General features: G+C 41.2%; 1 protein-coding gene across 1 annotated transcript in view; it reads left to right on the top strand.

The window, feature by feature from the left end:
* Positions 1–6,665: 6,665 nt before the first annotated feature.
* The window catches only part of map1aa (microtubule-associated protein 1Aa), a gene marked incomplete at both ends in the record, with an annotated part of 46,286 nt that continues 25,173 nt past the window's right edge, over positions 6,666–27,778 (top strand). Inside the window, 2 exons of the mRNA XM_083759293.1 lie at positions 6,666–6,909; positions 7,788–7,889. Coding sequence (XP_083615419.1) covers positions 6,666–6,909; positions 7,788–7,889 — 346 coding nt within the window. The remainder of the gene's footprint in view (positions 6,910–7,787; positions 7,890–27,778) is intronic.

Genomic DNA, 27,778 nt, shown 5'->3' on the forward strand with positions numbered 1-27,778 from the left:
TTTTAGCGATTTTAGCTATTTTTGACAGGGGGGCATTCGAACACGGGGCTAAATACACAGCAATTTCTTTATTATTATTTACTATAGTCCTACTAGACCCCAGAAAATTACATCTGGCCACAAAAGATCACAGGATCTACTGAATGTGAAGGTAGAGGTGCTAGGGGGATCCCATATACTGTGTGTCGTATTGTAGGCTCAATATGTCAGTTTGTCACATTCAATAGATCCCGTGATCTTTCTTTGCCAGATATAATTTATTGGGGTCTAGTAGGACTATAGTAAATAATAAAATAATAAATCACCATATGTTTTTTTTTTAAAGTACATATTCAGGACCATGTTCGAATGCCTCCACCCCCCTGTTAAAAATAGCTAAAATCGTTTAGTTTTGTTTATTTCAATCAAGTCAACAGTGTAACATAAATCATACATTAAATATTCACACTCTCTTATAGTTGATCGAAAAGGCATAAGCCGAAGCTCAAAGCTTATTAATGCCTATCCTTTGTACATGACATTTTTTCTCTAACATATTTTAAACTCACATAATGAATGATCCCACTATATAATTCTACAATTTTTACATTCGCATTCCTTCCATTGTTCATTAAAACGAACACTCTTTCTTATACCTCCAATCACAGTATTTCTTTCCTACATATATTATCACACATACATGCATGCATGCATATATGTATATATACCGGTATACACCATACACATATATGTGTATTTATACACAGATAAATCCATCACTTATCATATCTGTATTTCTCCAAAAGCCACATCTTGTAGGCTACTTTTCTTATAGAATTAAATTATTGCACTGCTGGACATTAGCTAAAATCGTTAAAACTAACGAAAGCTCAAATGAAAAACAATTAACAAACACTCATCTTTTACGTTCTGTAATAACAACCTAAAACATGAACCTTGGTTGAAAAATAATGCTTTTTCCACCACTGTGATACCTGTGAACAATTCAAAAGTAGTAGGCCTATATCCAAGGTTATAAGCTTTCAACTTCTCAGAAGAGGTGGTGCTTGACCAAAGATTATATGGGTTAAACAAGGCAGGCATGCAAGTGTCCCATGTTTCAGAATGATTAGAGATCTGGAGTCAATTTAAACTAATATTCGTATTGGATAAATTACTTGCGCAAGCAGAGCGAGCAAGTAGGGCTGCGTATGTATGATATGTAGGCCTGCCCTCGGTGGTCGCTGATTGTCTGTTGATGGTGAAGTAATTAAGATATGTTTGGGTGCACCGTGCATGGGTAAAAGGTACTGCGCGATCGGTGCAGTGAGATCAGCGATCGTACTGCGGTCAGCTATGTAGGCGTGTCCTCGGTTGTCCCTTATTGGTTGTTGATGTTGACGTAACTTTATAGGTTTCAATTTGGGAGGGTAAAAGGTACTGCGATCGGCTAGGTCGGTGTTGTTCACAAGGTTACAAGTTGGTATAAGGTCGGTAGAGGGTATGTAAGTGTATGTCGGGATTGTTGTTGTTTTCATCTTTGTCTTTTATAGAGGGGCTGAGAGTACGTTTGTAGAAGTTGACAGTACTTGCGTGCTTTGCTTGCGCACAAGTAGGCCATTTACTTGTGTGCATGGCGCAAGTTGGCAGCTCAATATGCATTTCTAGTTATAATTAATATCAGTTTTGACATCCATGTACCTCGGTGTGGATGCGTGGTTGTGATTGATTGATTGATTGATTGATTGATTGATTGATTGATTGATTGAATATACTGGCAGTTTGCAAAAAAGAGCACAGGGATGTAGGCTACAGCTGCAAGAGCTGCTATAACAGGATTATAAATCCAATACATATATGGCTTAATTGTTTCCATCAGGGTCCTCCGTGGACCCCAATTGTTTGGGGTGCAAGTGCAAGTAAGTGATATCTCTGGGGCTCATCTGCTTGCAGTCAACAAACATCGACCAACACCAACTAGGCCAAGCCTCAGTGAGTAGGCTACTGGAAGAAGCTGTCAACGCCACAACTGTGGTATACGCCAGTAACGCCACCAATAGCCTAGTGATAGCCTATCAGGTATCCTGATCTGCTCTTGACCAAAATAAGATTGACATGAAAGGACACTGAAGATCAAATGGATGCCGGTAGGCGTAGGCCCATAATACACTCACGAAAAACGAATTCAAATCATTCAAGTGCAGGGGACAACCATTATAAGCAACGATCGTTGTTAAAGCCTATTTATTTAGTCGTGCGCAAAACTAAAGTCAAGCTTCCAGCATGCAGTATGGATAAACGTTTTCTATACAGGTAACAGAGCAAGTTGATCCTGGTACGGTAATAGGCTATAGCGTTACGCCCGGGAGGTCGGACTGGCACAGAAATTAAGAAATGCGCAACCACTGCCCAAAATGTCTAATCTCAGCCGACCCTCTTGAGCTATAGGCATGCACGAACACAGAGATAATAGCAATTTACGACAATCGTTGTTATCGGTATAGGCTACTCCAATACACAACATAAACAGCTTCAGCCTACCTTAGCAATTAATATTTTTTTGCTCGTGGATTTTAAATTTTCTCTCCACTGTCCCCTTGGCTGTAGCCTAATTATGACGCGTCCAACATCACTTCTAGCTTGCTTCTGTCTCGCTGAGAGCCAGGGGTGTTGGATAGCTAGCTACACGCATGGCACGTACAGATGCAATGGCATTTTTATGCCAATTAGGCTAGGCTATATATATATATTTATATATATTGTGTGAAATATAGCCTAATCAACGTGTGTGTATGTACGTGTGTGTGTGTGTGTGTGTGTGTGTGTGTGTGTGTGTGTGTGTGTGTGTGTGTGTGAGACGTGTGTGTGTGTGTGTGTGTGTGTGTGTGTGTGTGTGTGTGTGTGTGTGTATGTGTGTGTGTGTGTGTGTGTGTGTGTGTGTGTGCGTTTGTGTGCGTGCGTGTGTGCGTGCGTGCGCGTGCGTGCGTGCGTGTGGTGCGCGCGTATAAAGTGAACATTTAATGCATGCATCCAGTGAATAGAATATCCAGCTGGCAATAGGTCCATATGTGAATATTATTGACCTTCCCTGCTGTCATGATGGATGGAGCTTCGTTCTGCTCCACCATATATTGCGTGAAAACAATAGTGTTTTGAATGCATGTTCCTTGCATTCAAAACACACACTGCTGCTGAATTACTTTCCTGCAACATTGCAGTTGCAGGCAGACTTGGAATAGGAAAAGAGAAGATAGAGAAGAAAGGAACAAGTAAAATAACTGTAATTTCAGCTGAATATAAGGCTTATACTCAGTATAACTGTCCGAGCTGCTCTAGTGGCAAATTGGCAATCCCTTAAAATAACAGGAACTTCAGGAAGTCCTGTCAAATCAAACCTGCAAAGTCCAGTATACATAAGGTCCATGATTTAAAAATAAAATAACAATGGATAAATGACATTATGGAAGGCAAATAGAAACCAATGTCAAATGGCTACCTTCTGCACCTACCCATTATGTCCAGCAGATGCCAGTAGACACTCTCAGACTGCACTGTGAGAGTGGAGAATGCTGACTCATTGGCAGTTGCAGACATGCATGGATTCTATTAGAATAGAATCTGAATCTGATTCTGAATTCTGGAGGATATGATATTTGTTCAATATATTCTACATTGCACAACAATCCCTAAGGGATTTTACTTGGTGGGGTTGCTGCCTTTCTAAAATAGACAAGTTGCAACAAAGAAATCAACAAAGTTCTAAACATGCAGTATACACAGTTAAATTGTGCTTATGGATTGATATACCAACTCCGCCCAGTGATCCATCACAGCGTGCTTCCTCCCAGGTAAACATGCGCCATGTATCAATAATACCACTCCACCAAAGGTGACCAACCTAAAAGAAATAGCTTTCTGGGAACAGAGGGAAGGCAGGGTTCTTTCTCAGCCACCAAAGCAAGCAGGCAGCAAGCATTAGTAGAGTTACATAGGCCTACAGAAACATTTTATACTCAAATGAGACGTGTCAATATCTGGTAACCTTATGTTACACAAAATGTATCCAAAAGTCAAAGATATTGTACAGCTGCATTCTGGGACCTTACCATTAGCTTTTTTGGAAGAAATTGAAATTGAAATTTCTTTTTAGTTTTACTGCCCATATATGATGAATTAAGACACTTATTGTTTTGTGAAATGACAACTATCTATTTTGTTTTAGGAAAGGTATTTTTGTTTTAGCAGATTTCTAACGTAAAGCTTGGGGGAAAAGGCAAAATGTTTTGTTTGTGTGAAAGGGATTTCGAAAAAACAGTTTTCATTGTATTGTACACTTGTGCAATATTGAAGCAATGATTTGTATGGTGTGTCCTATACGTCTATGTGGGCTGGGCACCTCTGGTGCATGACACATACATACAGAATCTCTATCTGTCTGTCTGTCTGTCTGTCTGTCTGTCTGTCTGTCTGTCTGTCTGTCTGTCGGTCGGTCTGTCTGTCTGTCTGTCTGTCTGTCTGTCTGTCTGTCTGGTTAGCTGGTTAGCTGGTTAGCTGGTTAGCTGTTTACACCAGGGGGAAGGGGTATATTGAAAACTACCTTGATCTAAAATCTTATATAGGCTAGGCATTTTTTGTATAGCTGGTTATATCAAACTGTTATTTATCATATAGTATGCTGTTTCCCAGAGGTTGGAATGTACTATAGCTGTGTAATTTTGGATAGAAGTTATTCTCAAAGATTGATAGCCACATTTTCAGTATAAATAAAAATGCCCAAAAATAATCCCAGCATTATTCAGGAAGGATCTTTTAAACATTATTATTATTATTATTGTTATTATCAACAACAGAAAAACACAAAATAATAATACAGAAATACAAAGAGGAGAGCTAAAGAAGAAGAGGCAGATATTATGTTTTATATTTTCTTAGTACAGTTGAAGTGACCAATCAAAAGCTGTAAACATGCTGTCTTCCTTAATCTAGATTCATAACTCCATTTCTAGACCAGTATTTAATATACTATTATAATAGTCCCCCTAAACGTTTAGGCCTCACTCACACTGTTGCAACAAAGAAGAGATAGCAAAACTGTTTCCTAATGTTTGAGGAACCTTCACCTTTTTTTCCAACCATATCTCCATAATGATATCAGTCCTCACAAATGCTCACAAAAGGACGCAACCATTTCAGTTCACTCTCTCTAGAGGCGCTCTGCTAAAAATGTACCTGCCAATGACGTAATCAGCAGAGATGTAAAACCTTATTTCTTATATTGATGCACATGGCTCTCTCCCCCTGTTTTATTTCAAAGAAACAAACATTTCTTAATACAACAGGGTTTTCAATGCTGCCAAGAGAATTGCACCAATGTGAAACAAATAAGGTGTCATGTATGCACAATGCATACATGTAGTGTATACACATGTTGACAGTACAACGAAACCCTCAACAATCTGTTACATAATCTGCAGATCCTAAGCATGCAGGTATATAAAATGGTTTCTTCCCAGCCTCTCAACCTCCCCCTACTTCTGACCTATGTTGGATTAATGCCCAGACTGTACTGATTGCTGCAATGCAGGTTCTTGACCGTTCAGGAAAATGATCTGTTTTGTGTCACTGAATGACAGTCAGTCAGCCCAAAACGTAAATGCCCCAACAGTATATGTTGCACGATGAAGATTAAAACTTCATCGTTGATAACGGGATATTGTGCCAACTTACCCTGCCTATTATAATGCAGTGACTAAGAACTGTCTGCAGCCTGAGATGAAATAAAAAACCACGGCAACACCATTATTCTCTGTCTTCATCACAGTATCCCTGTGAGCGCATTGTTTCAATAAAATAATAAAATACCAAGGAACGAAGTGAATTGTATCCATATGTTATACATAAAGGTGATGACACCAACGAAATGTGATCTTTATCTTTATCATAACCTCACACAAATGTCCTGTTAAAAGTAGCACTGAGTTCATTATACGCTCAATGTCATGCATGTCAACTTGGGAGAATGAATCATTGCCAGGTTTTACAAGGTCTCGTTCAAATGTGTTATGCTTAAATTAGCATTTATTTATTTTTATAATGCCAACTGAAGGTCCTCGTTGTCACTGTCCCTGTTCTTTCACAGATGAAGCATTGTTTGCTTCACAATGGGAACAGAGACGTATCAGCCTGGTTCTGGCTGATATAAAGAGAACCTTTATATGTCTCAGATGTCTCAGCGTCAGCCTTTGCTGTTATGCTAGGGATTACAGATCCTGAATACTATAGGATAGAATAAGGGGGGCTATATGGGGCCCTTTACAAAGAAATATCATGCAGGTAGCTTTTATTTAACATTAATAAGCACTGGCTGGCAAAGAGCATCATGTTTAACGTAACCTATAGTAAGCATAGTGTGACAACCCTGGTGATCAACACGTTTTCTTTCTTAATCTTCATCTTCATCACATGTCCTATGCCTGTCAGCCTCAGCAGTCCCATCATAAAATGAAATATGGTTAACAATAAAAAATTCCATATCCCTCTTTTCCGACCGTCCAATGGTGAGCCGTGACATCATATAGTCACATAAGCCGAGATCCAATCAGGCGTTCGCCTCTCACAGAGCCACCCCCCCTTGTCCTCTCGACTCATCGTGCACCGTCATGGTGCCTGTTGCGGATGCAGTTGTCATGGAGATGGAGAGGGGCTCAGCGTCCGCTAGTGGCACTGTTACCATGGAAATCCCAGTCGCAGCACCTTTCTCGGCGGAACGAGGAGAACCGGAGGAGCAGCACCCTACCTTGGAGGTTCAGCACCCTGGACAGCGCCACACCGAGCAGCCGTTTCAACACGGACACTATCGCATGCTGATAGCGATCGGAGACATATCGACCAGCCACCAACTTGCGTGCGCCAAGAATCAGATCAAACAGGGTGAGTGTGTGTGTGTGTGTGTGTGTGTGTGTGTGTGTGTGTGTGTGTGTGTGTGTGTGTGTGTGTGAGTGATGTGTGTGTGTGTGTGTGTGTGTGTGTGTGTGTGTGTGTGTGTGTGTGTGTGTGTGTGTGTGTGCTAACACATTAACACAAGTCTGTGCATCGCTATATGAGCACTGCATGCATGGCAATAACTTACTATACTTACTATACAAAACTTAAACAAATAAAATCGTCGATACAGTTATTGTCTAAAACTGATGACCCGTTTTCATGGCAGTTAAAAATGAAGTCATATTAGCTAATGTGGTTGAACCAGTTTTTCTCATAGTTTTCTTTTTCATTTGTTTTATGTATTCATTTGCAACACCTATGCATATCTTATATCAGGAAATGTCTCAAGTGTGCATTGTACAGGTTGTAAGAAGGGTATATTATATTATTCATTTGTAAAGCAACAACCAACAACATTTTCCCTCCTGATCCTCCAAAACAATGGAAGACAATTCCGCTATCTTGTACTGATGATGCTATACATACATAGGTTCATTCACCATGGAAATGTGATGGTGGTCTGAGACCTAAGAACAGGAAGGAAATGAATCTATGTTCTCAACAGGGTTCATCGCCATGCTGTCTTGTGGTGGACACTTGGTCAAAATTCAATTTTTTGTGTCATAGATATTCTGACGAAAACCTGGAGAACTGACATTCAGTAATTGGGTCTTATGATCAAAATATGAACATTAATGGTGTGTAAAGCAGAAAAGCTAAACATTTGCCACAGACATGACCATGTCTTTGCCACGGACACATTTGTCCGTATACAGATATATAATGATGACCCCCTGATTCTTAATGATGTGATGTTTTACTAGGTTTGTCTTGCTGGGATATTGATCTGACCGTATGCAATCTGAACAAGGAACTTCAGCTGTTTGAGACCAGACACTCTGCCCAGTTTTCTTCAAAGGTCAAAGGTCAGTCCCAAATAAAACAACAACAACAATCGATGGGGGGAGGGGGCAATCAAACACAAGTGTTTGTTCAAACCACGTGACTTCCATTGGAAAAGCAGGGCCATGAAACACAGACGGACGTGTGTATAGAGGCCTAACGCTGCACTCACATGTGTATTGTCTGTATTTTGTCTGTGTTCCATGGCTGCCTCAATGTATTTCCAATGGAAGTCACATTGGTCAAACCATTTGACTCCCATTGGAAAAGCATTGAGGTGGCCATCAAACACAGACAGAGCACAGAACATGTGTTTGATATGTGTGTATGAGGCATTGCCATCAATTGGGTGGTTCAGTCGTATAACTTTCCCAACATTAAGCTGTGTTCAACAACACAGCCATGCAAAATAACACATATCACAGCTGAGCTAGTGGGATTTCATAATTTGCTGCAGTATTCTTATCTGTATGTTCTGCTCTGCGGCTGTGACTGAGGAAGGACACACAGGAGATCAGATTGTGTTGAGTCTGGTCTTTCAGAGCCAGACAAAGACAGGCCCTGTCCCCTATCTGCTTTAGTCCTCTGAGCTCTACTGTATGTCATCCCGCAGCTACAAAACAACATGCCACCCCTTTCTTTGTAGATGTGGGTTGAGGGAGGCAGCAGGGATGGTGCTTTGGGGGGGGGGGGTAGCCCGTATATTGATCAGGGTCTCATGTGAAGGCCACATGTCAAGCCATGAATCAATGGCTGTAATGTGAGCAAGAACATTAACTGTTGGGTGAAAATAAAATCTGCAGTAAGTAAAGCGAGCCTACCGTGCATTGTATTGTAACGTGGTTCTTACTGGCAGAGGTGTGCTATGCTGTATGCCGCAGGGCGGTGGTGGCTCAGGGGTAGAGGCTGGATGGTAACCGCAAGGTTGCCTGTTCGAACCCGGGCTCCCCCAGAGTTAGTGTTGAAGTGTCCTTGAGCAAGACACTGAACCCCAAATTGCTCCTGATGTGCTGGTTAGTGCCTTGCATGGTTTCCGGTGTATGAATCGGTGTATTAATGTGTGTGTGTGTGTGTGTGTGAATGGGTGAATTGATGCACAATCTATGTAAAGCGCCTGCTATATAAATGCACCTTTTACCATATATGCCTATATGCTCTGTCTGGATCACTGCATTAGTAGTTACAAGAACCAGTTGTGACATCCATGATCCAAAGCCGTTTGTCATCCGGATTCATACACCTGAAAGAATCTGTACAGCTTGGACAAATGAATTCTGGTTCAACTAGAAAAAGAAAAGTAAATACACTTAGATCTCAACCTACAGTCCTCCCACGCATTTCACGAGCTGATTTTTATTAGATCAGTGCATTGTTCTGTTTATGGCACACCAGGGAGAGTAACTATTTAACAATCAATTCTAATCCAATAAAATCCATCTTATTTATAGAGCACAATAATAATGATCCTATTAAACACAAATAGGCCTACATCTCAGGTGGTGATAATCACTCTTGGTCAGTGACAACTAAACTTGTTATCAGAATGTTGTTTTGTTGCGATCATAGGTCACATTTACTATAATGAAAACCTGCATTTCTGTGTGTCACGTTACACCTCCATATATGGTCACGCCTCGTGACATCACGCCTCCATCTCCATATATGGAGCTAACATGTTCTGACATTCCATAATATGTTGATCCTCCCCACCCGTCCTTCCTCTTCGATGTCTCCCTTTTGACGGATACTGTACCTGTCCATTCAAACTCTAGACAGGCCCGCCCAAAGTTATTAGTGCAGCTGCGCCCGGCAGCCGGCGAAAACTTGAGTTTTAGAGACCTGAAACGTAATCAAACCCTGTACACTCAAGACACTGCCACCCTTAGATCTCCATATATGGATCTGACCTGTTCTGATATTCCTTATGTTGATCTGAACTCATCAAACACTGTACACTCAAGACACGCTCTATATATGGCCAGTACAGAATTCATTCCATATGTTCATCTGACCCCCCATGCCAAAGCGCCAGCGCTTGCCCAGCAGTCTGCCGTCACCCAGGTGGATGCATGCACGCTTCTCGCCCTCAGGTGTCTTACTGGTATTTAAAATGCAGAGAATATTTGACATGAGTAACTTCCTCTGGACATTAATATGACTGTGTCGTATTCTATGTCAGGTCTAAGAGGCCTGACAAAACAGTGGGCAATTTGCTGTTTGATGTGAGGACTAATGTTTGATCTTCACAGCTCTGCATAATTTCACATCAAGTTACTGTCTCATTATCCAAATCAAGTGGACGACGATGATGCACACAGTGCCACACACACATTCACATCATGAACCTGTTAACCCAATAGTTTCAATTTGGATTCCGTTCTTGTCTCCTTCCTCCATATTCTTGTAATGCTTCCACATTTTGCCTCTGCTGCATTTCGTCTGTCCTTGTGTCCGCATCATGAATAATGCAACAGTCTTCACTGATGCTTCTCTAACTACTGCCCTGCAGACAGTCATCACCTCTTATATTGACACTTGTCTCGGCTGCCACAGATTAATGTCCTTTATTCCGTTCCTTCCTTTCCACCTCTCCTGTACTGCTGCTCTATTTCGCTCCCCACAAAGTGCGTCACAGGGGAGTAAAGATTTATTAAGCGAAGGAATGGGTGTGCTTTTATGTGTGTGACGATGAGACGTCAGGCTCTGTTGGCACTGTTCGTCACGCCATCATATGACAGAGTATAATTTAGGCATAACATGTTTTTGGGGGGAGGGGGGGGGGGGGCTTTTTGTCTTTATTGATAGGTTGACAGGAAATGGGGAGAGAGATGGAGGGGACTCGAACCCGCGACACGCTGTCATGCTGGATTACCAGCCTAGGTGGCCGGACCGCTAGGCTGGGCCAGGCCATGCATTGACACTTTAATCACATTGATTACTTCTCCTTGCTCATTGATCATCAGACTAAAACGAGGGCATGTAGCCAGAGTGATATGTGATCTGCAGTGATCAAGATCATCTATAGATGATGCCATGGTTACAGAAAATATTTTTATTTTTAGGACAATTTGATCAGCAACTGTGTAGTCTTTCAAAAAAGATATCAACAGCCCAATTTAACAAGTATTGCACAGGCTCACAACAGTATCCAGTTAAACGCTACATACGTAGTTGTTGATAATAGATCAATAATAATAATAGATAATAGATTCAGCTGAGGAAAATAATAGCCAACCAGAGCCCGGGGGAACTCCGGTAAATGAGATACAGTATAAAGCCAGGGTTTAAATGTTTATAAGAGCCAGGGTGAGTTGTTGTGATGCACTAAGCATCCAGCAGGTGGCAGGGTAGAGCCCATGATGCCTTGAAGCAGGTTTACTGTATTGGAATTATGATATCAACTGTGATAATCTGTATGTGGGGAAAGTGAATATAGTCTACAGTCCATAACCATATGAACCCTATAGCATCCCTATTCTGGGGCGAACATTCACCAAACACGCCCTGTTGTGCACTTGTAGATCGACTAGAGATTTCGTGGAGAGGGAAAAAGTGAGCGGACCTAGTGTAGAGCCCTGGAGGACCCCCGTCCCCGGTCAATACTTTTACTCCACTACACCTCAGAGGAAAATATTGTACCTTTACTCCACTACAATTACTGGTATAGTTACTTTGTAGATTAGGATTATTATACATTAACCACTTCAACCCTATACATTTCGGCCATTAAAACATATATAGCTATTTTCAAAGGATCTTTATAGATTTCTTTACTTTTACTTACTTTTATTTGTTTACTTTGAACACGTAGAACATTGTGCATAATGAGTAGGCCTACTTTATACTTTTGGTACTTTAAATATAGCCTAATACGTAGCCTACATTTTGATACAATACTTTTACATTTTTACTTGTAATACTGCACTATAGTGTCTACAAAGGGCACATACCAGCAGGGAATTTGTTGTACTTAAAGTTACAGTACATAAAACGACATTGCTGTAAAAAAAAAAGGGGTTCAAAGGGTCAGCAAATCTTCACAGACAGGGTTGAATATATAGGGTTTAAAAGGCTGTCAACTTGGTGTCCCTGCATGTTGATGAGAAGGCAGATGCTAGTATACAATTTACAATTAAGGCATTTAGCAGACACTCTTAATCCAGAGCGATTTACATTAAGCATGGCAAATAATACATAATTATGATAGTATGTTCATGTTGTTGCATCCCTCTTTTTATATCTGAGGGCAGTAAAGATCAGGAATCGGAGATGGGATCATGAAAAATAAGACAAAGACACAAAGATAGATTGAAGCAAGAGAATGACACTGAAAGTGTGTCTCTAAGGTCAGACTATGAACCTCCATCCCATCACCATTTCACTGAACCTCTGACAGTGAACAGATTCCTAAGGCCATGCTCAAATGGCATAGCCTATATACACTACAGTATAGGCTAGCTAGAACTTAAAAAAGGATAGCATCAAGAGAAAATCTCACAAATCTCACAGCTCCAGTCCTCTCACTCTTACAATGTTATGGAACACAGAACTGGTTGTATGTCTACGGAACTTGATATTTTCACACACCCCTTGTTAAATCTATACCGAAATCCCCCATACATTGCAGTGCAATGCATATAAACAGAAAGATGTTATAACTGCAGCGTCGCACGCACCCTACAGTGAAGGAGTAAAATGTGTCTTTTATGGTGTTGGCTTTATATATTGTGTCTATATTGGTATTGGGTTTATTAAGCCCACCGAGCATTTTATGTCACCACTCAGCTGGAACCGTGTGAGTCAATATGATGAGGTCCAATGACTCTCACTGGAACAGTAAGGTCACTTCATCTCATCACACACGGGCTGCAACTAGGAAATACAATCATTCAAAATGCCTCTTCAAGAGTCTTTAATGCTAAGAGCATCTGTATGAGGTTTAGAATGAATGAATGAATGTATTCAAGGTCCTCTCGGTCCTCTCGGACCTTCCAATAAAATGTACGATACAAAACAAAATTATACTACATTTTTATTTCACTGAGATCACACATTTGGCCGATTTGATCTTCTTCATCCAACCCAACATAACGACCTGTTTCAATACATACAGTACACCGGTTGTGAAAACCCCCTGCTAGAAATGTGTTGCTGGACTTGTGCCTGCCACGCATGCTGTTACTCCTCTGGCTCTGAGGCTAGAATACTAATACAGAGCTGCTGCTGCTGGTGGACTGCACCGTCATCATGGCTGACATGCACTCTCAGGCACACACAGAACACTAGTTTTGTAGTCGAGTCCACCTAAAGCGAGTCCAACTCAAGACCGAGTGTGGGAGGGGGGTCGAGTCCAACTCAAGACCGATTGATTGATTGATTGATTGATTGATTGATTGATTGATTGATAACAAAATTCAAATAATCATAAAAGGTAAAAATAACAAAACTATGTACAGGTTGGGGAACAAAGAAGGGGGTTATAAGGAGGTGGGGTAGTCACTAGACTAAGGTAGTAGGCCTAATGCATACATTACAGCCGGCACACCCTGTCCCTTTCTGCCACACAGCTCTGACCTCCCAGATGGATGGCATAATGTCCTGGACAGCCGGTGTCCTTCAGCCATAAAACCTTGTATTAACATTTTGATTGTCCCTGCCTGCATGAGACCAGTATGCAGCTACACATGCGTATATACAGATATGTAAATGCAGCATATTCATGACTGCACATAATGTTGTACACACACGTGCAGAGAGACAGGACAGAGAGAGACTGCAGGGGAGCAGAGAGACAGGGTATGAGGTAGCTGCTGACATGGGGCTGTCAGTGTTGTGATGAGGAGATGCATGCAGTACTGACAGCAAGTCTAGTACAGGGGATAATGATGCACTGTTCACACTTCCCTCAGACCATTATCTTTTGACCTTTTATCTATATTTTCCACACAAAACTGGACTGAACAAATTAGTTTGCAGCATCTTGACTCGGCTCAAATACCGAATAATGGACCCTGATACTAAAAGGGTTGAAAACCAGTGCTAACCCATCAGCCTCCAGTACACATTCTCCGTACCCTGAGGTTGAGTTCTCCTCTTCCATTGATTCCATTGACGAAGACAGTCTGGCAACATGACAGATCACCTTTCAATCCCAGGAGAGCAGGAGGAGGGGTTCAGTGGTCAGCTATCTGTCGCCCACATTGAGCAATTCATATTCATGGCATGGAACTGCTCGTCGGGCCGATGGCGAATCAACAGCCCTGCTACCACACCCATAATATAGCTTCAGTCGTTAATCCATCCTATATCTGTCCATTCATCCACATATATATATATATAGACTATACATAGATACATAAACAAACATGCACGCAAAAACGTGCACACACACACGCGCGTGCACACGCATGCACGCACGCATGCACGCGCACACACACACACACACACACACACACACACACACACACACACACACACACACACACACACACACACACACACACACACACACACACACACACACACACACACACACACACACACATTCACACACACACACACACACACACACACACACACACACACACACACACAGGAAAAGGCTGACTGGGAGTTCTTGGACTGTGACGGACATAATAGCTGCTTGACTCTGACAGGGAGAGAGATATGATTGATGGCCGTCCAAAGAGCTGAGGTTCCAATATGAAAGATCCTCTTCAGACAAATGCTCTCTCCCCCTTTCTCTCTGACCCTCTCTGTGTGTGTGTGTGTGTGTGTGTGTGTGTGTGTGTGTGTGTGTGTGTGTGTGTGTGTGTCTCTCTCTCTCTCTGTCTGTCTCTCTGTCTTTCTATCTCTCTCTCTGTATCTCTCTTGCTCCATCTTTATTTATGTTGGCCCATCTGTCTTCTGCTCTCTTCCTCTCTCTCTCTCTTGCACACACACACACACACACACACACACACACACACACACACACACACACACACACACACACACACACACACACACACACACACACACACACACACACACACACACACACACACACACACACACACACACACACACACACACACACACACAGATATGCTTGTAAGGGCGGGACGATTCACTTACCTCCCGATTCGATTGGATCTCCATATAGTGTAACCCCCAGCCAAGACGTGGCGCATTGGTTTGGCGAGTGGGACCCTTTATATTGTGATTCTGCAATCCAATAATTGTTGCGTAAACATAAATAAAATAAAATAAATAATGAAAATAATAAACGATTCTGAACTAAAATCGATTGTCAGAGCCAACCAACAGTGACAGAAGCAGAATATTAGGCAATAATTGACAATGTAAACAAAGCATTCCTCTGTTCTACTCTGCTATGACAACTGTATTATTCCCTATATACTGTATTACACGTGTAATATCTATCAATTCTCCTTTCTCTTCAATCTCTAATGTTCTATATGGTTTTCCCTCTCCTGGGTATGCTGACCCTGAGCAGCTATAAATGTGATGTATTTCCATGGATGTTAGCGCATGGCTGGCTTACAATGATCCCTTCTTTAGATCTATTTCCTTCTCACACATCCTCAGTGCAGTCTGCATGGTCATATATGACTTACTGTACTTACAGCACACATCCTCAGTGCAGTCTGCATGGTCATATATGACTTACTTACAGCACACATCCTCAGTGCAGTCTGCATGGTCATATATGACTTACTTACAGCACACATCCTCAGTGCAGTCTGCATGGTCATATATGACTTACTTACAGCACACATCCTCAGTGCAGTCTGCATGGTCATATATGACTTACTTACAGCACACATCCTCAGTGCAGTCTGCATGGTCATATATGACTTACTTACAGCACACATCCTCAGTGCAGTCTGCATGGTCATATATGACTTACTTACAGCACACATCCTCAGTGCAGTCTGCATGGTCATATATGACTTACTTACAGCACACATCCTCAGTGCAGTCTGCATGGTCATATATGACTTACTTACAGCACACATCCTCAGTGCAGTCTGCATGGTCATATATGACTTACTTACAGCACACATCCTCAGTGCAGTCTGCATGGTCATATATGACTTACTTACAGCACACATCCTCAGTGCAGTCTGCATGGTCATATATGACTTACTTACAGCACACATCCTCAGTGCAGTCTGCATGGTCATATATGACTTACTTACAGCACACATCCTCAGTGCAGTCTGCATGGTCATATATGACTTACTTACAGCACACATCCTCAGTGCAGTCTGCATGGTCATATATGACTTACTTACAGCACACATCCTCAGTGCAGTCTGCATGGTCATATATGACTTACTTACAGCACACATCCTCAGTGCAGTCTGCATGGTCACATATATGACTTACTTACAGCACACATCCTCAGTGCAGTCTGCATGGTCACATATATGACTTACTTACAGCACACATCCTCAGTGCAGTCTGCATGGTCACACATGACTTACTTACAGCACACATCCTCAGTGCAGTCTGCATGGTCAAATATATTCGGTTATACCTTTGTACACTCTCAGAGTTAAATAATAACACTGAGGATTAGTATACGGTCTCAGTTTCTGTCAAATATACAATAACTGGATAGGAGGGAATACATCCTAAATGTCTTCAAATCCCAGCCATGGAGATTGTGCTGGTCTGGAATCTGGATAGGGTTTGGGCGACGGTGTCATGCATCCTCAGGACTGATAAATAATTCAGCATGCTGTTATTGATCTGGCTGTGGCGTGTGTTTCGCTGCAGTGGTCACGTGACAACTGAGAGCGACTATAGCTTCCTGTCCCTGTCCCCTTCATCCAAGGGCTGGGTGTGTCCCACAGTGCCACACACACACACACATTTAACAAGATATTCTTGAACATTAGTAGACTATATGCACAATCTTGGGAAACTCAACAAGTATTTCAGGATACAGATCACGGGTACAGGAAGCATCGCCATTTGCCGACTGCCAATTATCACAGACACTTTATTTATAAAGCACCTTTCAAAACAATGTTACATAGTGCTGTACAATGGACAACAATATAGGCCTACTGTAACACAATAAAGTTAAAACAAGGCACATAAGAAAAATCACACCAGTGTGAACCAAGTGGTGCAACTCCCGTCTATTGGTTCTCTGTATCGTTCCAATTTGTATCGTTCCAATTTCTTCTCTGTATCGTTCCAATTTCTTCTCTGTATCGTTCCAATTTCTTCTCTGTATCGTTCCAATTTCTTCTCTGTATCGTTTGCGTCCAGCAGGTGGCAGCCATGTCACATACTTCTCTCGTTCCAATTTCACGCATGCGCACACCACTCATGCTCATGGTTACAGGTACACACACAGGTACACAGGTACACACACAGGTACACAGCTACACGGACATTGCAAGCTGGATGTAGAAGTGGTTGCACCACTTAAAAATACATGAACCTGTGTACTGGTGCCCTACTGAAAGTGACGTTAGACTTCGGTGCTCTAACACAACAAGTGACTCACCATTTTATATCGCCACGGGTAAAGCTTTCCACAATCATGTAGGCTATAGGAGCAACCACTGCAAAGGCCCAGTCACCCTTAGTTTTAAAGGTCCTATACACCATTCATTTCAACCTTTCCCCTATGTGTCGTCTATTGCCACAAATACCCAATTCATCATCATATATGGGATTTTATTGAAATTTGTCTCAGAACAGGCCCAACTGATGTGGTACCAGATATGTCATATCTATTGCCCTACTTGGTATAATTCCTGCCCCTCTGGCCTCTTCAGTTCCAAACTAGAAATGCACTCTGTTGAGCTGCCAACTTGTGCTACATGGCCACACAAGTAGGCCATGTAGGCTATAGCCTACTTGTATAGCACGCCATGAGATACGTTCATGGCGCAATGGCATTAACCAATGTCTACTACAATTGCTGTTCTAAATGTTTTACACCCTTTGCATACAACGTTACGTCACCAAGAATGGTGGCCCCCTATTGGCCTGGTGGAGGACACCAACATACATACATACCCAGCTGATACATATACCCTCTATTGACCTTTATACCAATTTTGAAACATACTTTAGTTATGTCATCAAGAACAGTGGTACCTGACACCGGAATATAGCGCTGGTGGAGGACACCAACATACCCATTGGTCGGTGGACAACACCAACATACATTACCCAGCCCATCGCAGTAGGCTATACTTGCGTACTCTGCGTGGGCAAGCAATTAGCATTTCCTCTTTGTTTACAATGTAAGCCAGTGTTGATTTTCACTCGCTGGACGTGGTAATATCACATCATATAGATATAAGGACTGAAATATAAGTAGTGGTGGCTAAATATTGACACCAGCCACATCAGGACAATGTGGTACTGCAGCTGAAACTGCTTTAGAAGCCAGACAGAAATGACTGGAAAGTTGAACTGGTTATCTCAGAGTGGTGATTTAGGCTCAAACCATTAGAAATACATTTGAGGGACATAAACAATATAATAATTAAATAGTTTTTAAAATGCATGGTGTAGTTCCTTTAAATTTGGTCGCAGGTATGTCCAGAAGGCCTTTGTCAGAGGACCTGAGAGGTCTCACATGGGGCTTTGAGTGTAGTAAGTGATATAAAATTGGGCCAGCCCATGCAATGCTTTATAGGTGATTACAAGGATTTTAAAATCTATTTTTGGACGACTGCACATTGGACGTGCACATAGACGGGCCTGGACTCCTAATAATAATAGTAAATGGGGTATACTGCATAACTGGGTGGGATGCATTCCCAACCTGCACCGTTCCCCATTTGCGTGGTCTGAGTAGGACTGTCCAGTGTGTGTGTGTGTGTGTGTGTGTGTGTGTGTGTGTGTGTACTGTACTGTACTGTACTGTACTGTACTGTACTGTACTGTACTGTACTGTACTGTACTGTACTGTACTGTACTGTACTGTACTGTACTGTACTGTACTGTACTGCGTGCGTGCGTGCGTGCGTGCGTGTGCATGAGAAACAGAGTTATATTACAAGGACTGGAGGAAACAATATAAGAAAGGAGGAACCTCAGAGATATTCAGGGGAGAGATAAGCAGCATGTCTGGACATAAGGGCGTGGTACACTGTGAATGTATGTGGGCTATCTGCAAAGTCAAATCTACATGAGTGAATGTATGTGGGCTATCTGCAAAGTAAAATCTACATGAGTGAATGTATGTGGGCTATCTGCAAAGTCAAATCTACATGAGTGAATTATGTGGGCTATCTGCAATGTAAAATCTACATGAGTGAATGTATGTGGGCTATCTGCAAATGTAAAATCTACATGAGTGAATGTATGTGGGCTATCTGCAAATGTAAAATCTACATGAGTGAATGTATGTGGGCTATCTGCAAAGTCAAATCTACATGAGTGAATGTATGTGGGCTATCTGCAATGTAAAATCTACATGAGTGAATGTATGTGGGCTATCTGCAATGTAAAATCTACATGAGTGAATGTATGTGGGCTATCTGCAAATGTAAAATCTACATGAGTGAATGTATGTGGGCTATCTGCAATGTAGGGGCGGCGGTGGCTCAGGGGTAGAGTGCCTGGATGGGAACCGTAAGGTTGCCAGTTCGAACCCGGGCTCCCCCAGAGTTACTGTCGAAGTGTCCTTGAGCAAGACACTGAACCCCTAATTGCTCCCGATGTGCTAGTTGGTGCCTTGCATGGTTTCCGCTGCCATCGGTGTATGAATGTGTGTGTGAATGGGTGAATGTAATGCACAATCTCTGTAAAGCGCCTTGGATAAAGGCGCTATATAAATGCACCATTTACCATTTACCATTTAGAATATACATGAGTGAATGTATGTGGGCTATCTGCAATATACAATCTACATGAGTGAATGTACTGTATGTGGGATATCTGCAATGTAAAATCTACATGAGTGAATTTATGTGGGCTATCTGCAATGTAAGTGAGTGTATTTGGGCACTCCCACAGTGAAACATTGCAGAAAGGGAAAGTGGAAGAGAGGATAACCTCATCATAACGATGATTGGTCAACATAGGGTAACATTCCAGGGTTAGGGTTCGATTCAGGGTTAGGCTTAGTAATAGTCGGACAACGCGACCAACGCCACGTCGGACAATGGCTTACAACAATGTCTCAGCTCCTGCAGAGTAGAGCCTACTGGCTCCATTAAATGGGCTTGATAAGTAACCTACTGGTTAATATGGGTTGATAACACTCAAATCCTCTAGTACAATTGATACTCAGGATTTCATATAAAAATGGGTCAATTTCTACTCTTACGGTTCCATTTAAACACTCAGTTAAATTAATGCTGAGGATTTTACAGTAATGGGTGGTGGAGACTTTCTGTTTATCATGGGTGATCCTGATTCTTTTGGATAAGTAAGAAATATGTGCTATGACAGCCAAGCACCTTTTTACAACACCAATTTACTATAATGCTAAACTGATCCATGACCATGAGCAGCATGTATTTGGGGAATTGTATTGTCACTTGGGTTTTATCTATAAAGGTTGTGAGCTGTAATAATATACGTATATTGGTTCAATAATTGTTTTTGGATAACAGAAAGGTGACACGAAGGGTTCATTTTCACCATTTTTTTTAAACTTTGTGAATTGTTTTGTCTTCCTGTCTTTTGGAACTATTTTTGTATCAAAGAAAACAGGTTCAGAGGGAGATAGACAGTGATTCTCTTAGTAAAGATAATTAAGTGTCTAGTCTAGACTGTCACTCTACTAACTGGGACACCTAAAGTATCTGATCTACAGTATCTGATTTATCACACACACACGCACGCACGCACGCACGCACGCACGCATAGTGCCCTGTCACCCTGGGGTTAAGAATAAGATTAGGTTACTGTGTTTGTGAGGTTAGGATATGGGTTTAGGCATAGAAGCTCATATAGTTTGGACATCACATTGAGCTGGGTATAGGCATTGGCAGAGCGTTCTATTTCAGTTTGTCTGTCCCTCACAACAGCTGCTGGTTTTGAGTCACAGCTGTTTGAAAAGTCCCTTTTCCAGAACAGATGACCCACTCCCTCCCCATATAATAATAGCAACTATAAGCATAGCAATTAAAAAACATTTATATATTATCCAGTCCATCTTCTTAAGCAAATTGCTAAGAACTTCCCATAAAACAATCCTGGACCAATCTATATGGCTGCTGCTGAACGGAGCAAGGTGCTTGTACTGCCACACTTAGCATCATTATCTTACCAGAATAGAATGTGAATCATTGATAAGGGGTCACCAATCAACCGGTCACACTGTGTGCTCAATGACTGCCCTTCTACAATAAACACCATCCCCCAATAACAGAGGAGGGATAGCAGGTCACTGAAATGGTCCTCCAGGGGATATTTGAAGCATCGTCTTTATGTGATGGGACTGATGGGAGGAGGGCATCCTGGCAGAAGCATTTATCACCAGGCAGATGTGGGAAAAACACGGTTACACTACACAGGAGACACAGACATTATAAATGTTCTTATATGGCTTGTCTTGTGTCGTTGTTTTAAGACCCCTGTTTTGATACAGTAATATGCATAATGGCCATTTGTTGCAACATAATGCAACAGGGTGTTTGTTGTTGCATGATTAAGTAAGCAGCAGAGAGAGAGAGAGAGAGAGAGAGAGAGAGAGAGAGAGAGAGAGAGAGAGAGAGTTAAATGATGTTACACCATATGACACAGCAGGCCTTGTGAGCTAAGGAGCTTTCACACATCAAATCATGTATCTGATCCCATAGCCCGGTTGCTCATACTGTACTGTGATATGCTATATGGTTGTCACTGGCAACCACTAGTGTTGCATGTTAAAGGAGTATAGTTCACCCAAAGTGACTCATTTATTTTCTATCAATAAATTACACACCCCATGAAGACTTTAATTCATGGAGACATATTGTGAGCTTGTAGATCGCAATCTGCTATTTTCAAATGGCTGAAATTATATGAAGTGGTTAATGTATATGTGTTGTAATAATAATTGTAGTGAAGTAAAAGCACAATATTGTCTCTTAGTCTGTAAGATGTATAGTGAAGTAAAAGTAGCCTACTTCATGTTTTATATATATATTCTTCTAGTAGCCTACAGTTGTAATGCTTCTCACCAAACATTTATTTTTAATGCATGCTTAAAAGTCCCTTACTTTATTGTCCCCCAGATGCAAATCCACCTATAAATGTCCCTCTGACTATTTCTCTAGCCACATGACTTCAGAAAGTAGCATATAATTATGTTTGATACGCCTTTTTGCGTTACTGATGTGATAAAGCAAAAGTGAAACAAAACAAACTACCAAAAGCACAAGGGTGCTCTCCTGCGGCCGGCCATGCAGCCTGTGGAGAAATGCAGATCTGTAGTGCTATGAGAGCAGTGTCTTACTCTTTTTTTTTTTTTTTTAAGATATTTTTTTGCGGCTTACGCCTTTTATTGATTTTTTAAGGGACAGAAAGTAGGCTGACAGGAAACGGGAGAGAGATGGGGGGATGACATGCGGTAAAGGCCGTGTCGGGTCCGGGAGTCGAACCCGCGGCACACCGCGACTGGATCACCAGTCCGGTGCCCAGACCGTTACGCTACGGCCTGGGCCCAGTGTCTTACTCTTAAATAGTGTTTGGGGAGGACACTGGCCAGGTGTCTCCCCTTCCACTCATCATCTCTGGCTCCGCCCTCCAATCCAGCACGGCAATGGAAATATGGTTCATGTTCATATATTTACATTCTTACTCTGTGTTCACAAATCAGAAATCACAATGTGCAATACCATATCTCATTACATGAGAATAATGGCCATCTTTAGTAGAAAATGTCCCCCTGTTACAGTGTAAATAATGGATATTGGATATGCATGGAAATAATAATATAAAATATGTTTTTCTGACAGCTGAACATGCCCTCTTTCAGAAAGAAAAGTCCTGTGAAAAATATTTTGTTTTGGAAAAAGTTACTAGGCTGAAATGGCACTGAATGGTACGAACAACCCATTTCCAGTTGTAGGTTCAAGGTTCAAGATTGTACTTTATTGTTACATCTTGTGTACAGGTACATACGAGTAAAACATATGTGTGTGTGTGTGTGTGTGTGTGTGTATGATGTATATATATATATATATATATATTATTTTTTTGATTGGTTATATTTGTAACTGAAGCTGAACAAACATGATGGGGGACATGGCATTTTTATCCCATGATTTGGTACCCAGGACCATCTAGCTGTGAGGCGACAGCACTACTGACTGTGCCACCGTGCTCCTCCATTTTCTCTATTTTATATTAATTTTAATTTCACTCAGATTATTTTTATGTGGTAGGGCATAGAAAAGCTTTAATAGTAGGCCTATAAAATAAGCTTTTTGGAATTAGTATTTTTGCTTATTTTACACAAGATATGCTGTAAGTAAAGAAGATACCTCAAAATTGTACTTATAAGTACAGTAGGGCGAGTAGGCTACAGTAAGGCTACTTGAGTTATAGTTCAATTCATACTTTTTTACAATACACCACTGGTTGCTGCTCTTGCGACCAACCAACCAATCACCGCGCGATCGTCCTCGCGGACTATGGGATTCACAGAGAGTACTGTTTCCATCCGTATCCCACCGCCAAGCAGCATCCATCCATTCCTGCCCCTCCCACTTTCCTCCTGGCTGCCAGCCTCTGGTGGTCCATCAGTAGGCTACAGTACACCGTGCGTTGCTCCGAAGTCCTCTCACACACAACGGTAAGCTAAACGGTTCTCTAGAATATGTTGGCTTCTATTTAATTCGTACCTGTAATGGCGTCCATCTGGCCAAACAAGAAGCAGTCGGCTGCCCTCTCTCTCTCTCTCTCTCTGTCTATGTCTCTCTCGATCTCTGTGCATTACGTTTGCTTTTAAACAGGCAACGACGATCGGTGTGAAGAGAGAGACAGTTTTAGCATGTTATTATGTCACTGCATGCATGCTCATTGCTGGCTGTCGTTGCATGGCATGGGATTTTTTTCTCCAGCCCATGCGAAATGTATAGGTGGATTGAAAATGTATTTAGGGCGAGTATTTGTTTTCTAAATCAGCGATCACGTTGTGTGTTGTATAAATAATACATAGACTAATTGAAATCACCGGAGCATTTAAAAGAGCACAGTCAGTGCATGTGATTGGAATTTGGCCTGCCCTGATGTGTTAATTCACTGCATCCAACTGTGAGAATGCGCATCAGGCGTCTTTTCTTGAAATCCATAATTATCTGCTATAGAAAATGCGAGGAAAGAAATACTGAGGCATATATGTAAGCAAGCATTAACAGAAGGAATACAAACATAAGAGTTACCGTGTCGAGTTGAAGTTAACCTTCGTTGGTGTCTGTGATGGGATGGCTGATGGGTAAGGCGGTGGCCTAGCCTGTGATATAGTCAGAATAGTGCCCTGTCACTGGCTGCCCTAATGGCTCAGTGTAGGCATGTAGTAGGCTACTCAAGTCTTCTTTACAGAAGTTCTTTACTCATTTGACTGTAAAGACCGAACATGGGAATGAGCAGCATCCCCTAACCTCACATGCAGGATACGCTCATTAATTCTGTTAATTCTGTTACAGAAACATATATTCTCATTGATTGATTGATTGATTGATTGATTGATTGATTGATTGATTGATTGATTGGTTTGTTGGTTTGTTTGTTTGTTTGTTTGTTTGTTTGATTGTTTGATTGTTTGATTGATTGATTGATTGAATACTTTATTAACAGTTTGCAAAGACAAGCGCAGTGGTCTAGGGCAGACCACAGTTTGTGAAGAGGATTTTAAACCCAAGAAAGCCTATGGCTTGTTCCCATGGCTGCATGCTCAAATAGGATGTTTTGTATGATTTAGAGTTTCAGACTTATGTAACTTGCTAACAAAACAATCTAGGACTTTCCTATAAAATTGCAAAACCAAGGTGAGGAATTTAGACTTATTAACTTCAACTTTAGGCTATAATAATAATGATAATATTAATAACTAGAAAATACTGAAGAAACAGTGTGTTCTACTGCTCGAGTAGCATGCTATGATGATGATGTATTGACCCACATTACAGGAGGCCGAATAAATAGGCTAATAACAATAATAACTAGAACTGCACTCTGTCGAGTGCATACTTGCTTGTTGCACACTAGTAGGCCATAAATGGCCAACTAGTGCGCAAGCAGAGCGCGCATGTACCAAATTGTGCCTGATCTGCTGGGACCAGAGTACGTGGTGTGTATCATTTAGAGCTAGTGATACATCAAATCTGTGCCCGGATTGCTGGACCAATGATGACGAAATTACCATATTTCTTACATACACACCACGTACTCTGGTCCCAGCAGATCAGGCACAATTTGGTAAATTATTTTTTATTGATTATGTATATAGTATACGTATGACTAGCTCTAAATGATGACGTAAGAAATATATATAGTATATATATAGTATATAGGCATATACTATATATGTATACATATATACTCTATACTCTATACTCTATACTGTATAAAGTGTGTAGTTGTAAGTTGATTAGCGGTATTCTGTGATCGGCCTGGTCCAAAAACCGTGACAGCCGTTCCGCCATTTCAGGACCCCCCCAGAAAAACATCAAATCTGTGCCCGTATTGCTGGACCAATGATGACGAAATGACCATATTTCTTACGTCATCATTTAGAGCTAAATGATGACGTAAGAAATATATATAGTATATATATAGTATATAGGCATATACTATATATGTATACATATATACTCTATACTCTATACTGTATAAAGTGTGTAGTTGTAAGTTGATTAGCGGTATTCTGTGATCGGCCTGGTCCAAAAACCGTGACAGCCGTTCCGCCATTTCAGGACCCCCCCAGAAAAACATCAAATCTGTGCCCGTATTGCTGGACCAATGATGACGAAATGACCATATTTCTTACGTCATCATTTAGAGCTAGTCATACACATACGTGTATGACTAGCTCTAAATGATGACGTAAGAAATACGTGTATGACTAGCTCTAAATGATGACGTAAGAAATATGGTCATTTCGTCATCATTGGTCCAGCAATACGGGCACAGATTTGATGTTTTTCTGGGGGGGTCCTGAAATGGCGGAACGGCTGTCACGACAAATGGACCAGGCCGATCACATTACTTGCGCGCTCTGCTTGCGCAAGTAACTAGAACTGCACTCTGTCGAGTGCATACTTGCTTGTTGCACACTAGTAGGCCATAAATGGCCAACTAGTGCGCAAGCAGAGCGCGCAAGTCCTTTCGACCGCTGTAAACTGTCAAATCTCAGTATCTCTGTGAAGGAACGTTTGAAATGTATAATTTTTAGATGTAACTATTTGCTACCTACCTACTTTATGCATATAAACACCTAGTATTATTAAGTATGATTGAAGTTTCTATCTATATAAGTTTGGGTGAAGAGCTAGTCATACATATACACACCACGTACTCTGGTCCCAGCAGATCAGGCACAACTTGCTATTTTATTTTTACTGATTATGTATATAGTATACGTATGACTAGCTCTAAATGATGACGTAAGAGATATGGTCATTTGTGGTCGTTTGGTCCCAGCAAAGCAGGCATATACTATATAGGCATATACTATATATAGTATATATATAGTATATAGGCATATACTATATACGTATACATATATACTATATAGAGTGTGTAGTTGTAAGTTGATTAGCGGTATACTGTGGTTACTTTGCGCCAAAAACCGTGACAGCTGTCCCGCCATTTGATGTTTATGCAAGAAAACAGCAAATCTGTGCCTGGTTATGTATATAGTATACATATGACTAGCTCTAAATGATGACGTAAGAAATATATATAGTATATATATAGTATATAGGCATATACTATATACGTATACATATACTCTATACTCTATACTGTATAAAGTGTGTAGTTGTAAGTTGATTAGCGGTATACTGTGGTTACTTTGCGCCAAAAACCGTGACAGCTGTCCCGCCATTTGATGTTTATCCCATTCTGACCGGGCACCCATTTTGGTGTTAGCATCATGTTATGCTTTAGCTATTTAAAAATAGCAGATCTACAAGCTCATATCACGCCACCGAGTGGCGCGATACGAGCTTGTAGGTCTGCTATTTTTGAAAAATCGAAGAACGACTGACATTTTTTAGAATCTGATCTCAGGTCAGAATGGGTTCATCAGAACAGTGTGTGTCCGGCGGAAACCTCGTATGAATCTGATCTCAGGTCAGAATGGGTTAAGCAAGAAAACAGCAAATCTGTGCCTGGTTTGCTGGGACCAAACGACCACAAATGACCATATTTCTTACGTCATCATTAAGAGCTAGTCATACATATACACACCACGTACTCTGGTCCCAGCAGATCAGGCACAATTTGCTATTTTATTTTTACTGATTATGTATATAGTATACGTATGACTAGCTCTAAATGATGACGTAAGAAATATATATAGTATATATATAGTATATACTAGGCATATACTATATACGTATACATATATACTCTATACTCTATACTGTATAAAGTGTGTAGTTGTAAGTTGATTAGCGGTATACTGTGGTTACTTTGCGCCAAAAACCGTGACAGCTGTCCCGCCATTTGATGTTTATGCAAGAAAACAGCAAATCTGTGCCTGGTTTGCTGGGACCAAATTACCACAAATGACCATATTTCTTACGTCATCATTAAGAGCTAGTCATACATATACACACCACGTACTCTGGTCCCAGCAGATCAGGCACAATTTGCTATTTTATTTTTTACTGATTATGTATATAGTATACGTATGACTAGCTCTAAATGATGGAGTTAAATGGAGTTAAAGTATAGTATTTACCTCTGAGATGTAGTGGAGTAGACA

This window comes from Protomyctophum parallelum (assembly GCF_964188405.1).
Source record: "Protomyctophum parallelum genome assembly, chromosome: 2".
NCBI classification, from domain to species: Eukaryota; Metazoa; Chordata; class Actinopteri; order Myctophiformes; family Myctophidae; genus Protomyctophum; species Protomyctophum parallelum.